General features: G+C 47.7%; 1 protein-coding gene across 2 annotated transcripts in view; it reads left to right on the top strand.

Annotated features, from left to right (window-relative positions):
* The window catches only part of GUCA1B (guanylate cyclase activator 1B), an 18,665-nt gene extending 3,251 nt beyond the window's left edge, over positions 1-15,414 (top strand). The window contains exons 3-6 of one of the 2 annotated variants that reach the window (XM_081518682.1): positions 3,778-3,985; positions 10,743-10,892; positions 12,235-12,355; positions 13,266-15,414. In XM_081518682.1, the coding sequence (XP_081374808.1) occupies positions 3,778-3,985; positions 10,743-10,892; positions 12,235-12,355; positions 13,266-13,393 (607 nt within the window). In that variant the 3' untranslated portion in view covers positions 13,394-15,414. Of the gene's footprint in view, positions 1-3,474; positions 3,986-10,742; positions 10,893-12,234; positions 12,356-13,265 lie in introns of both variants that reach the window. The other variant, XM_081518683.1, reaches the window with a different exon arrangement.

The raw sequence follows: 15,414 nt of genomic DNA, 5'->3' as shown, positions 1-15,414 counted from the left end.
CAGCAACTAAAGTAGGATAACAAAAAATTTCTTGAGTGGTTACTTGGGACAAAAGCCACTAATAGTGGCTCAGACAGTACAGAATCTGTCTGCAATGCAGGAGACCTGGGTTCCATCCCTGGGTTGGGAAGATCCCCCACTCCAGTATTCTTGCCTGGAGAATTCCATGGACAGAGAGCCTGGTGGACTACAGTTCATGGGGTCGCGAAGAGTCAGACACGACTGAGCGACTAATACTTCCACTGTTACTTGAGACGAGATTGGGAAAGTTCTGTCTGAGGAGAGGAGACTATCAGGAAGGAGGCAGCTGGATGAGAGTCTGCGGAAGGGCAGTCCAAGCAGCAGGACCAGTCAGTGCTAAGGGCCAGTGAGTATGACACGTCTGAGGACAAGGGCAGAGCAACGTGAAGATGAAGTGGGTGGGACTAGATCGTGGCTGTGGGAAGGAGTATGGCTTTTATCCTGAGTGTCAGTGGGAAGCCATGGGAGTGTTTGAAGCAGGACAGTGATAGCATCTGATTTACTCTAGAATACACTCCTCTGGCTGCTTGGTAGGGCTGAAAGGAAGGGGTGATGGGAAGGGTGGGGCAGAACCTGCTGCAGTGGACCAGTGAGAGGATGTAGCCTGGACAGAGCTGCAGGGATGGAGGGGATGGGAAATTGTTATATTAAGAATAAGTTTGGAGGTGGAGCTGACAGAAAGACCTCCTAGTAGGCTGAAAGGAGATCTAACAGAGAGGACTACAGGATGACTCCTTGATTTTAGCCTAAGCAACTGGATAAATGGTGATGCCATGACTGAGGTGGAGAAGGGTTGAGCAGGAATTTAGGAAGGCTATCGGTGTGTTGGCTTTGGCATTGGTAAGGCTACAATCTGAGTGAAATGTTTGGTAGGCAGCTGGGGTCCTGAATCTGGAAGCTACAAATGGTGTGTGATGTCTGGGGTGAATGAGCTCATCTGGGGAGCACATATGGGTAGAGAGGAGCACAGTCCTGAGGACAAGCATGGGAAGCCCAAGCATGGAGAGATTTGTTTAAAAGGAGGAGGTGCTGGCAAAGGAGATGAGCAGTCAATGAGGTTGGAGTGGAACCAGGCTCCACGTGAGTCCTTGAACCCTAAAGTGTTTGAAGAAAGAACTTGGGAAGCAGTGCTGAATCTGCAAGAAAAGTTGGTCATCATAAAGCCTTCTCCATGGAGTGACGGAGATGAGCATCCAGTTGGAGTAAGTTGAGGAGAGAATAAGAAATGAAGAGGAGGGACTTCCCTGGTGGTCCAGTGGCTAAGTCTCTGAGCTCCCAATGCAGGGGGCCCAGGTTCAATCCCTGGTCAGGGAACTAGATTTCACATGCTGCAACTAAAGAGCCCATGTGTTGCAACTAAGACCAGTGCAGCGAAAATTGTAGAAGAAGGGGATGTGAGACAGGTTCAGTTATCTATTGCTACCTTCAAAAATGCCCAACATGTCACAGCTTCATGACAGTTCGGTAGGGGCTCTGTGGGGAAACGGTCTGCCCTGTGTGGTATCAGCTGGGGCGGCTGGAAGGCCAGGGCTGGAGGCATCAGCAGGTTCACCGGCCCCCTTCCCCCACACATCCGATGGCTGACGCTGGCTGTCACCCGGAAGCCCTGGGCTTCCCCGCAACATGATGGCTGCGTTCCGAGGACAAGTCCTGGGGGAGAGGCAGGCATGAACCCTACTGCCTTTGATGACCCAGCCTTAGGAGTCACATAGTGTCACTTCTGCCCATTCTCGTTAATACGGCAAAGTCCCATCCAGGCTGAAGAGAGGGAGAAATGGGCTCTTCCCCATGATGCGAAGACCATGTGAGACCAGGCCCACTGCTGTGCCATTTTCAGAAAATAACACCTTCCACTAGGGGTGTTGTTGTAAAAGGGGGCGAAAGTGAGGACCGCGGCTGGAGGGGAGCAGTAACTGGCAGGACTGTTGGATCTAGTGGGCACTGAGTCTAGGGCCCACAATGTTTTTAATTTAAATGTTTTAATTTCTTTCAAAATCAGAAAAAAGAATATAATGCAGTCTGGACTGGAACTGGAGTATATTCCCCTTTTTACCAATGAATGATAAACTAGCACTTTCATGTTTTAAATTTCTATTTATTTATTTGTGGCTGTGCTGGGTCTTTGTTGTTCCATACAAACATTTTCTAGTTGTAGTGAGCAGGGCCTACTCTCCATTTGTGGTTCATGGACTTCTCACTGTGGTGGCTTCTCTTGTTGAAGAGCACAGGCTCCAGGGTGCATGGTCTCAGGAGTTGTGGTGCATGGGCTTAGTTGCTCCGTGACATGTAGGATATTAGTTCCTGGACCAGGGATCAAACCCGCATCCTATACATTGACAGGCGGACTCCCAACCACTGGATCACCGGGGAAGTCCCAAAATAGCACTTTTAATACTTAATTATTTACTATTTAATTATCAATATTTATCTTATAACCCATGAAGGCAAAAGTAGGCCCCAGAAAGTCACAGCTGGGGTCAAGGAGGAATTTTTGTCTTATTTTGTTTTAATAGGGGTAATGTTGAGGCACACCTGCAGATGGGAATGATCCATTAGCGCAGGGTACGTGGAGGGAGCAGAAGAGCAAGGGATGGCTGTGGACTTGGAGTGCTTGATTGGGCAAAGGGAGGTGACAGGTGGAGAAGTGGGAAAGGGAATCTGTGTCCATCGAACCAGGAAGAGAGGCCGGATGTGTGAGTGCAGGTGCAGAGAGGTGTGTCTGATGCATCTTCTCTGAGATGTGAAGGATGTGACAAGGTCATCAGCTGAATGTGGGAGCGAGAGGAAGTTTCAAGGGTTGGAAGGGTGGTGGAATAGTCATCTCTGGGAGAGAGGAGGGACTTCCCTGGTAGTCCGGTGGTTAAGACTCCAAGCTTCCCCTGGGTCACGGGTTAAGACTCAAGGGTCTGGCCTGTAAAGGAGCTTCAGGTATCGCGCTGGACAGTGGTCCCCAGCCTTCTTGGCACCAGGGACTGTTTTCATAGAAGGCAATTCTTCCACAGACTGGGGATAGGGAATGGTTTGGGGATGGTTGAAGCGCATTACATTTATTGTGCACTTTATTTCTATTATTATTGCATTGCTCTGCCTCAGATCATTGGGCATTAGATCCCGGAGGTTGGGGACCTCTGGTGCTGGGGACCGACAATGTGGGGACAGAGCTGCTCCCCCAGAGTCCTTCACATCATAGATTCTGCTGCTTCTCACTAGACCAAGCGGAGGGCCGGCCCCAGCTCACCAGCAGTTCTGTTTTATGGGCTAGGAGTTGTACTTGCATCTTCTCTGGATATCAGAGTCTTCTGTGTCTCCAGGATGGGCCTCCCTGGAGCTGCATGATGCCCTTCCGAAAGTGACAGGGCCTATGCGAGAGATGGGAGGGTCTCAGCCTGCCTTCCTAATTCCCCCTCCCCCTCCTTCTGCCTACCTCTGTTTCCACCCCTTCTCCCTTTTCAGAATCCACTGGGCAGCTTACTTGAATGGTTGACCAGACTGAAGGGAGGGGTGAGGCTGCGGGAGCTTAGCCGACTGGAGGTCAGACCTTCCAGGGGAATCTTCTAATCTTAAGGCACTTAGCTGGCCTGGTCCCGCCCCCTCGCTGCCAGCCCCCTCCGCTGCCCATCCCGTTCGGTTGGCCAGGAGATGATGAAGAGGCTGGCAGAGCAGAGGAACGGTAGGAAGAGGGCCCTTGCCTAAGGAATCTGTGGGCAGCGTCTCAGCAGGAGGCACAGACCCTGCTCCCTGCTGTCCTGGGGCCAGGATGGGGCAGCAGTTCAGCTGGGAGGAGGCGGAGGAGAACGGTGCGGTGGACGTGGCCAAGCTGCAGGAGTGGTACAAGAAGTTCCTAGAGGAGTGCCCCAGCGGCACACTCTTCATGCACGAGTTTAAGCGCTTCTTCAAGGTCACGGACAACGAAGAGGCCACCCAATACGTAGAGGGCATGTTCCGAGCCTTCGACAAGAATGGGGTAAGGTGCCCCGAGGGCTCATCCCTGACTAAAAGAGCCCCCTCGGTGGGAGCTCCCTTCGCCAGTCCTCCTGCTCGGCCTCGGCTCTTCTTTCCTCTCCATCCTCTCTCACCTTTTCTGTCTCACTCTTCCTCCAAACTCTTCTCCCTCTCCCATCATTCTTCCTTCCCAACTTTTCTTTCCATTTCTCCCCTTTTATCTGACTTGCCCTCTTCCTGAGAGCTGAAGGGAGGCTCTGCAGAAATACACGTCCTCTCTACGTGTATTTATGGACAGGACTCTGCAGTCACAGGACATGGTTTTTGCGCATCCATCAGGGCTCCCCTCACTCTAAAGATAAGGGGTTTAATAGGCAGAGCTATCTTGGCACAGCCCATGAGTGCCCTCTTGCTGAGGGTCCTTCTAATTGAGACCGATCAGCTCTTCCTGCACAGAATGCTGGAGGAGGCTCCTTCCTGGACTTGGAGAATGGAGGATTATTGCAGAAGTCTCTTTCTGCTCTTCAAGCCATGGAAGATTCCATGAAATCATCCATCCACAGAGTTTCTGCAAGTCCTTGGTTGGCACCAGGAGCTAAGAAGATAATATATTTTATAAATGTACACCTGGGAATTGAATTTAAACATAGAAAAAAGTAAAAGTTGCTCAGTTGTGTCTGACTCTTGATGGCCCCATGGACTGTAGCCCACTAGGCTCTTCTGTCTATGGAATTCTCGAGGCAAGAATACTGGCGTGGGAAAAAAAAAAAAAAGAATACTGGAGTGGGTTACCATTCCCTTTTCCAGGGGAGCTTCCCAACCCAGGGATCCAGCCCAGGTCTCCCGCTTTACAGGCAGATTCTTTACTATGTGAGCCACCAGGAAAGCCCTGAAACGTTGAAACCCCTTCATTATTTAAGGCCATCTAGTCCAGTGCCTCCACAGTCCTTCAAACCGTCAGTTTGCCTCAAACCCCTGTTTCACTCCTTCTAACTGAGAGGCCAGTGGGTTGGACCTAGATAATTAATCTGGAAAAAGCAGTGGATACCCCACTTCTGTGTAGGAGGAGAGCTTCACTTTTCAGAGTGAGTCACTGGGAACGCTTCCTAGGTCCCACCCTGCCCCTAGAGAAGGGAATGCCTACCCACTGCAGTATTCTTTCCTGGAGAATTCCATGGATAGAGGAGCCTGGCCGGCTACAGTCCACGGGGTCGCAGAGTGGGACACGACTGAGCGACTAACGCTTTTCTTCTCTCTGCCCCTGGTACTGTCGGTGCACATCTCCTCTGCGCCTGTAGGGGGCGGTAGGGCGGGGTCAGCATCATCGCAGCAACAAAAACCTTGGAGGTGAACCCTATCTCCAGATCTCAACTGAGTTTCAGCCTTCCCAAAGCTCCTTCCACAGATGTCTCTGAGTCAGCAGCAGCCCTGAAAGGGAGCCGGCCAAAGTTGTTACTCCAAATTCGGTGAATTGATTTGCCCAAGATCTTAAACTCAGGGGTCCTGCATCTTAGGCAAGCGTTCCTGCCCAGAAGGCAGTCTGTTGGGCTGTTTAAGAGAGGAAATGATTTTTTTAAAGTGTTGAATGTCAGAAGAAAAGTAAACAAATATATCAGGTAGTATGTGGCAAGGCTCACACCCATGAATTTATAAATTTTCTTCAAATTCATTTAAAATTCAATGTAATAGCAATTCAAGATTTCAAAGGGATTATGAAGCCCCTGGAAATAAAACAGCTGCAACCTCTTATACTTCATTTCTTCTAAGTTAGCATATAATATTCATCAGTCATCTTTTAAATACCTTATTAATCTTGGTGACATCAACTTTACAGAAAAATTATAAGGATAGTGCAAGTAATTCCCATTTACAATTTATCAAAATTCCCCAATTGTTTACATTTGACTCATTTGCTTTACTATTCTCTCTGTGTGATGTATTATATATATACATGTATACACACATGGACACAATATATTCATATATGTGTATATTACGCATATAAATATATGTATTTTTTAGAGGAAATTATATAGACATCACATCCTTTTACCCCAAGTATTCTAGTATGAATTTTCTAAAACCAAGGGCATTCTCTCAACCTAATAAATGATCAAACTCAGGAAATTTAACATTAATAAGTTCTGTTATCTAATTGACAATCCATATTCTTGTTTGGTTGACTGTCCTGATGACATCTATTACAACCTTTTTAAGTTTGATCACACATTGCATTTAATGTCCTATGTCCCCCTTAGCCATTTTTTAAAAAATGGAGTATAATTGCTTTACAATGTTATGTTAGTTTCTGCTGTACAGTGAGGTGAATCAGCCATATGTATACATATATCTCCTCCCTCTTGAACCTCTTTTGCACTCCACCCCCATCCCACCCCTCTAGGTCATCGCAGAGCACCAAGCTGAGCTTCCTATGCTTTATAGCGGTTCCCACTAGCTATCTCTTTTACACATGGTATTGTTTATATGTCAATCCTAATCTCCCAATTTGTCCATCCCTCCCCTTCCCCCCCCACTGCCCAGACCTGATGCCCTTTGGATCCTTTAGTCTCAGCTTTTCTTTATCTTATTTGACTCTGACATTTTTGAATACTGCAAGTCAATGATGAGGGTTTACCCTGTGTTGCCTTGTGATGAGATGCAGGTTGCACTTCTGGCAGAAATTAATGCCCCAGAAGAGATGCTATGTGCTTCTGAGCATGTGATAACAGATGGCACATGATGTTGGTTTGTCCCATTGGTTTGTCACTTCGATCATTTGGCTATGTGGTGTCTGCCGGATTTCACCACTGTAAAGTGACTATTTCTTCCTTGTAATTAATAAGCATCTTATAGGGAGATATTAATACTTTGAGACTAATTAAATTTCCTATTGTTCATCAAATGATCAGCCCCTAGGTTTGGCATCCATTGTTAATTTTCTATCTGCACTGTCCCTTCTCTATTTATTAGTTGGTCTCCTGCTGTAAGGAAGAGCTCTCCTAGCAGATGTTTCAGCTCCTCTGTCAGAAGCTAAGCCTTCTTCCTTTTCTTTTCCCACTTAGTCTTTGTCTCCAAACTTCTGCCTGACTCCACTTTCCACCTTACAGCAACCTTTATAATCAGCAAGTCTCATTTCTGGGCAATTGATCTGAGATTTCTGGGGCAAATAAAATCAAAAGAGCTCTTAGATTTAGCTCACACGTCTAGATCTGTGGTGGTGGAAACAGTTTTGTGGTGGCAAGGAGGTGGGGGCAGCTGGTCTCTGCTGCTATGCTCCCTCCTGGTGGAGGTGGCAACACCATCTCTGGTGCTTGCCTGTAATGCTCTGGATGGAGGAAAAGGAAGGATGAAGATCAAGTGTCCTTCAGGGTCCTTATGTAACGAGTGCTGGGGGGAGGTCAGAGCTGGTTTACAAATGCAGCCAATTCAGGGAGAAATGAGGCAGGTAATCCCACAGAGCAGATCACACGCTCGTCACTTCTGCTCCAACTCTTGAGTAGACAGGCGTTTCTGTCATCTTCGGCCTCTTTGGGTAATTGAAGCTGACTAGAGCGCGTGCGCAGAGGAGAGTAGCTTCTGCTGGGAGCTTCCCAGAACTGGTCCTGGGGTTTGAAGTAAACTCACACATAAGATCACTTGTCAGGAAAGGGCTGCTCCACACTGGGACTCATGTAAGGTGAGGGGTCATTGTGGAAACCGTATCTGTTGAGACAGGATGTTGTGAGAACAGAAAGTTCTAGACAAAGAATGAGGGGGAAATCTAGAGATCTGAAGAGTAGGAATTTGTTGGTGATTTGGGGTTTGTTTGTGTGTTTTACTCCCCTTGGTGCTAGCTACCAGTTCATTTTTTAAACAGTAATAGACCTTGCGTGGAGTAAGAAATTTCTCCCAACCTGATGAACTGGAGAAGGCAGTAGCTTGAAAGACTCTGCCACTTGTTGGGTGGGAATTTCTTGGGCAACTTATTAAACCTCTGAGTCTCAGTTTCCTCATCCATGAAATGGGGATAACAGACCTGAGGGAGATGATGTATGTAAAACAAATGGTCCATTTTGCATACATTTTCTAACTGAATTCTTATTTAAAAAGAAACCTAAGGGACTTCCCTGGTGATCCAGTGGTTAAGACTCCACACTCCCAATGCAGGGGTGCAGGTTTGATCCCATATGCCCCAGGGCACGGCCAATAAAAAGAAACCTAAGATCTATTTTTAGAAAGCCTAACAAATAATAATTACTAATGAAAATGTCCTTTAAAGGACAACCAATTACCACATTGTACACCTTCAACTTACATGGTGTTCTTTAAAAGGCTATTGTGCAATTATACCTCAATAACCTTCAATGGGCGAACAGAAAGCAAACTAGGGACCATTCATACAATGGTGCATCATTCAGCAATAAAAAAAAAAAAAGGAACTGTTGATGCTTACAGTGACTGACATGAATCTATAGGGCACTGTGCTGATGAAAGAAAATTACACACTATACGATTCTATCTTTATACTCTTTTCAGAGTGAAAATATTGTTGATGGAGAACAAAACAGCAGTTGCCAAGTATTATGGTTGGAGAAAGATGTGACCTTTGAGAGGTAACACAAAAGAGGTTCTTTGTGTTGAGAGTTACTGGTATCTCCGTATCTACATGTGTCTACAAATGTGATACAATTTTGTAGAACAAGGAGGTAGGGGCAATTCAGATGTATATTAGGAGGTACAAACTATTACATAAATAAGCTACAAGGATATATTGTATAACACAGGGAATATAGCCAATATTTTATAAGAACAGCAAATAGAGTATAATCTTTAAAAATTATGAATCACTATCTAGGAGCTTCCCTCATGGCTCAGTGGTAAAAAATTCGCCTATCAATGCAGGAGACTAAGGTTCCATTCCTGGGTTGGGAAGATCCCCTGGGAGAAGGAAATGGCAGCCCTCTCCCATATTCTCCCCTGGGAAATCCTGTGGACAGAGGAGCCTGGTGGGCAAGAGTCCATGGAGTCGAAAAAGAGTCCAACACAACTTAACGACTAAACAACAATATTGTATACCTAGAACTTATATAGTACATCAACTACACATCAATTTAAAAATTCATAGAACCTATATACCTACAAAAATAGTGCATTAAAGACTAGTAGGGGAAAAACAGAACAAATAGCAACTGCTAAGAATCTGCCCTATAAGAATTACCAGAGACATAAGAAAAAATACATATGCACAAGATGTTCATTGTATAATGTAAAATATCAAAACCATGTTCAACAGGAAGGACTGCCCAGTACTCCTCAAAAAAAGAAAAAGTTATTATTTTAAATAATTTTGAAGGCATGGGAAATTTTAAAATAAAAATCCAGTAACTAAAACTATAGCTACAGCCTGACCTCAATTAGGTAAATATTTACACAGTGGAGAGTATGGAGGACCAGAAGGAATTATATAAAGGATGTTGATTAAAACTCTGGAGGTGTTGAGGTAGGCTCGTTTTATTTTCTTGGTTTTTCCTTAAGCTTTTGCTATTTCCCTCATGTAGGGCTGTATTCTCCTATTGTTCATACCTTGCCCACCCAGGCACCCCTTGAACAGGGGTTGAGGCTCCCACGTGGCCTGACCCAGTGGGACAAAGGAGCTCTGGGCTAGTGATGCCATTCTGATTACAAATTCATGGGGATGACAGATGCTCCTGGGGGAGCTGATGATTCCAGTTTTTGATTTGGAGAGCTGAGATCCCAACCCTGAAATATGTGAGGTCCTGCTTTCTAATCTTTCAAAACTATGTTAATCTTATATTCAGACTTAAGTCAATCATTTCTTTATACATTTGTAAATAGTTATGAGACTCTGGGCAGAAGTTGTATTGTACTAGGCGTGGAGGAGAAACAGAAGCAATGTAAACCCCTCTCCTTTCTCCTGGAGGATAGACTGTTGCTAGAGAATGAGACACACGTACAGAGCAGTTAAGGGTAGAAGAGATGGTAGATGCTGGGCTTTCCTGGTGGTCAGTGGTAAAGAATCCACCTGCCAATGTGGGTTGGATCCCTGGGCCGGAAAGATCCCCTGGAGAAGGAAATGGAAACCCACTCTAGTATTCTTGCCTGGGAAATCCCATGGACAGAGGAGACTGGTGGGCTACAGTCCATGTTGTTGTTGTTCAGTCACTAAGTCATGTCTGACTCTTTGCAACCCCATGGATTGTAGCCCATCAGAATTTCCTATCCCTCACTGTCTCCCAGTGTTTGCTCAAACTCATGTCCATTGAGTCAGTGATGCCATCCAACCACCTTATCCTCTGTCACCCCCTTCTCCTCTTGCCTTCAACCTTCTGGGCATCAGGGTCTTTTCCAGTGAGTCAGCTCTTCACATCAGGTGGCCAAAGTCTTGGAGCTTCAGCTTCAGCATCAGTCCTTCCAATGAATATTCAGGGTTGATTTCCTTTAGGATGGACTGTTTTAGCTACTAAAACGACAGCTGGGGGTGTCAGAAGAGGGAGTGGGAGGTCACTGTGGCTGAAGTGGTGTGAGAAGAAAGGCTTCCTGGAGGAGGGGACCGTTGAGCTGAGCCTTGAAGGACAGGCAGGACTGGGTGATCATGGAGACTGAGAATGGATCCCAGAGCAGAGAACCCCACGAGCACAGATGCAGAGGCACACGCGTACACCAGGGAGGCAGAGCCCTGAGTTTCAGGGGTGGTGGCCTGGAATAGAGTTCCCACCAGTGCTCCGGGGAGATGGGGCAGGGGGCTAGAGGGAGCCTCACAGCTCCCACCCCCAATGCAGGACAACACCATTGACTTCCTGGAGTACGTGGCAGCCCTGAACCTTGTGCTGAGGGGCACCCTGGAGCACAAGCTCAAGTGGACCTTCAAGATCTACGACAAGGACCGCAATGGCTGCATCGACCGCCAGGAGCTGCTGGACATCGTGGAGGTCAGTGTCCGCTGAGGGGTGGGGGCGGGGCAGGCACCTGGGCACGCTGGATGCTGAAGGGGGGCCCCTGGGCCTGGGGGTGGAAAGGGGCATTGGGATCATTCAGAGTGTGCTTTCCAACTACCATGAAATTAAGATGGAGATCAATTACAAAAGGAAAATGAGAAAATCCCCATCTGTTTGAAAATCACGCTACTTCCTAATACTCCATGAATCCAAAAAATAGTATCACACACACAAAGTATCATGAACTGAGTAATGATACTAACATAACAAAACTTTGGAATGCAGCTAAAGCTGAGCTTACAGAAACATCTGTAGCCTTAAAATGTATATTCTAGAAAATAAGAGAGACTGAAATGAAAATCAACGATCCAAGAAGTCATCTCAGCAAATTTAAAAAAAGAAAAGGCCAAAGAAAGCAAAAGAAAAGAATTCATAAAGAATGGAAATTAACAAAACAGAACACAAATGCACAACGAAAGTCAATGAAAGCAAAAGTAGGTTCTCTGGAAAGATCAACAAAGCTGATTGACTACTAGCAAGAACGAGCAAGGGAAAAATGTGCTCCGGCTCAAACTCGGCACCAAACCTGCATTAGCTTCTTACTCTCCAGAACTTCCCTCTGAGGAGGGAGATGTTGGCCCCTTTTACAGAAAAGGAAATCGGCCCATGGAGGTTGTGTGGTTTGCTCAAGTTCATCCGCTGGGAGATGCTGGGCTGCCTGTAGTGGTGCCTGCTTTGTGCCACGCACTGTGCTGGGCAGTGAGGCCGTGGGGACCCACAGTGCGCACCTCTGTCCTAGGAGAGCCCCAGCCAAGGACTGAGGATACTCCTCATGTCTGTCTGTCTCTTCCCCTTTTCACTTCTAAACGTTGCCTCGTTGCCAGAAACGGCGAGGGAGACACCTGTGCTTTTCCCTCTAGCCCAGACACCTATGTCTCCCATCATCCTATCTCACACACATACACTTCACACACACCCACAAATATACTGAAATCTCCATGTCTTCTGCTGTAAAGTTGAGGTTAGGCCATCACTGTGCCTTCGTTAGAGGTTTTGGGTGTCAGCTCTGATGCTCACGGTGGAAACACTAATGGCGTGGGAATGGGGCAGTGGGTGAAGCCAGGAACTCCTTGGTGGGAATTAGGCTGTGAAACCCTGAGGAAACAACCTTAGCGTAGGTCACTTTTAGTTTGTACCTGGGTCCTGTGATCCTCAGAGGTACAGACTCGGAGGCAGTGCTGAGGACGAGGTGCCAAGGGATGTGGGTCGTGGCGGGGGTTGTGGGGGTTGCAGAGCGTGCAGGGTCTCTGGGATGTCACTGGCTTCTCTCCCACAGTCCATCTACAAGCTGAAGAAAGCCTGCAGTGTGGAAATGGAGGCCGAGCAGCAAGGCAATCTGCTCACGCCGGAGGAGGTTGTGGACAGGATCTTCCTTCTGGTGGATGAAAATGGAGATGGTAGCTGGAGCAGAGACGATGGTGGGGCGAGGGCGGGGGGCTCCGCATCCTGGATCACCCCACTTTCTCCACGTCACCTTAGACTAGGCCCTTCACTTCCCGACAGTGAGATGGGTGTGGAGAAGAGAACATAAAATAACAAGGCTGTCACTAGCATGTGAGGCTTGTGTGTGGATGCTAAGTCGCTTCAGTCGTGTCCGACTCTTTGCGACCCTATGGACTGTAGCCCGCCAGGCTCATCTGTCCATGGGATTCTCCAGGCAAGAATACTGGAGTGAGTTGCCATGCCCTCCTCCAGGGGATCTTCACGACCCAGGGATCGAACCAGCATCTCCTGTGTCTCCTGGTGGATTATTTACCACTGAGCCACCAGGGAAGCCCCGTGAGGCTTGCAAGAGGGATTAAAACTCCTACTGGAGTTGCCAGGGAAGTGCAGTGGAAGAAGAGGAGCTTTGGAGTCAGGCAGACCAGGATGCTTCATTTACCCTCTCAGCCTGATCTCAGTTTCCTCACCTGGAAAATGGGAATAAGATTAACTGAAAGGAGTAAATGGGGTCACGTACCTGGACTCTCATTGCTGTAGCTCAGCGCCCCAGCCCCCGGCTGTGCAAAGATTCAGTTGGCTGGAAACACACCCAGAAGAGCCCTCAAAAACATTTTAAGGGTCCCATGTGCAAGAGTAAAACTTGAATTCATTTGCAAAAGAACATTTCAAGGGTCCGACATGCAAAGTAAAACTTGAATTCATTTGCAAAGCAAGTCCCTTGAAGAAACCCTTGGAGGTTCCAGGAGACTCGTGGAAGAAAGCCCAAGCTGAGGCCCTGAGACTGCAGGCTCACCTGTGTACATCCCCACCCCATTTCTTCCATTCCCTGACCTGGCATGACTGTCTTTCCTACCCCTTGCGCAGGCCAGCTGTCCCTGAATGAGTTCGTTGAAGGGGCCCGTCGTGACAAGTGGGTGATGAAGATGCTGCAGATGGATCTGAATCCCAGTAGCTGGATCTCTCAGCAGAGGCGGAAAAGTGCCATGTTCTGAGGGCTCCGGGACCCTGGGAGCCCTCCAAGACTCTAGGCTCACCAGGTTTCCAGAGCAGTGGGAGGGTCCCTGGTTCAACCTGCTTATGCCCACTCTTATCCTGGCTTGAACTTCCTGGCATCCCCTTGCAGGGGGTGGGGCTGAGTGGGGAGGGCAGGGGTCATTAGTCTGAAATGGCCAACACGGCTGGTCCATTGGGAGGATTCACGGGGTACTGATGGGACTTGGACTTGGCTTCCTCTCCCCCTTTAGCTGCTTCTGGGGAAGCTATGCCTTGCTAGGTGACTGTGGGGTTTCCACAGATTCCTACATGGTTCTTAGTTGGAAGCAGGGAGATCTAGGGGTAGGGGTTCCGTAGATGAAATTAGCAATGAGGATGCCCACACAGTGTGAAACTGACTAGTAGAAGGGTGGGGCTGGCAGGTGTTGTTGACCCTGAAGAAAAGGTAGGAATTGGGGAGAAGGGATGGATAACAATTACATCCCCCCAGGATCCCAAGGACTGTTCTTCCTGCCCTTGGAGGGGGTAGACTGTACTTAAAGGGGCTATTTCAGCTCTGCCCTGGTGCTGCTCTGACAGCCCCTCCCAACCCTCCTCTCCCACTCCCTACCCCTCATCCCTCACACTCTGCTCTGCAACCCCCACCCCCAGAATGGGCCCTCCACAATTTGCCGTCACAAGCCCACAAGCCAAGTATGTCTTCTTAAAGGATGGAGGAACCTTTCTTCTATCTCTGGGGAGAACTGGGGCCTGCCAACCTGGGTTCTAGGACAGGCTCTGCCTCCAACTCCTGTGTGACCCACGGCGGGCATTTCTTTTCCGTGACCTAAGTGTTTTGTCTGCACCATGAGCAGGCTGGACTCGACAAGCAGTTTTCAGATTATTACTTTTTTAGATACGGGATTCTTTTTGTTATACAAACTCTATGTGCAACCTCCATACAGAAACTAGATTTTAAAAGGCAGTCACTCTGGCAATCCATGGGTAAGGACTCTGCACTTTCACTGCTGAGGGCTTGGATTCAATCCCTGGTCAGGAACTAAGATCCTATAAGCCATGCAGTGCAGCCAAAAAATAAAAAAGGCAGTCACTCTGGTTGCAGGGGGAAGTACTGAGGAACTCAAAAAAGAAACCCATGCGAATAGGTATGTTTTTGTGTTGAAGTATGAAGAATAAAACTAATTTGTAGATCCTGTGATTTCATGGGCATGATATCCATATAAAGTTAACTGTAGAAATAAATGTAAGGTTAAAAAAATAGTTAATCAAAAAATAATAGTAATCCAGCTGGGACACAGATATGCCCCAAATCATGAAGATGGTATGTGAATGAGGTTGGGGAAATGTCCCAATTCTGTCCACATACCCTCCCAGCTCTGACCTCCAGCATTTCCCAAGAGGCAGCCACCAAGAGAAGAAGCAGAAATGTCAACTCCCTTTTGCCCCTGGCATTGAGCTCCACTTTCCCTCCATGTCTGTGCTCCGGCCCTGGCTGACTTCCAGTCTAGAGCGGTCCACGTGATGGACAGGACAGGTGTGAACGAAATGCCCCCCTCCTCCATCCCAGGGGGCTCTCTGCCAGCTGGGGCTCCACCCCCTACTTTCCCCTTGTTTGCTCCCTTCCACCCCCTTGGATTTTCATTTGCTCCCAGAACCTCTCCCACACCCAGCTGAAGTGAAGACTCAAAGTTCAGAAGGAAAGAGCATCTCTGAAAAAAATGGTCACAACTAGTCCAGCCTGTGTCTCTCCCCAGGGTCTTGGTCAGGTGTTCCTAAAGCTGGAGTGTGCAAAGAATGGGGAGAGGGCCCCTGTAAGAGACTGTTCCACTTGCCAACGGGTGTCAGGTCTCACTGTGGTAAGAGGGATTTAGGTTAGGTCAGGGATGGTTGGGACATTTGCCATTAACAATGAGTTGCAATCCTATGGGGTACCATGTGGTACCACGTGGCACCGAGGGGCCAGCAGGGGGAGAATGAGGGTGTTGTGCAGTCATTTCTGAATAAATGCAGATTTCTGATG

The sequence above is a fragment of the Giraffa tippelskirchi genome, chromosome 8 (genome assembly GCF_054371585.1).
Source record: "Giraffa tippelskirchi isolate mGirTip1 chromosome 8, T2T-mGirTip1v1.2.pri, whole genome shotgun sequence".
NCBI lineage: Eukaryota > Metazoa > Chordata > Mammalia > Artiodactyla > Giraffidae > Giraffa > Giraffa tippelskirchi.
The sequence above is the reverse complement of the archived record's forward strand: the minus strand, read 5'-3'. Positions and strand labels throughout refer to the sequence as shown.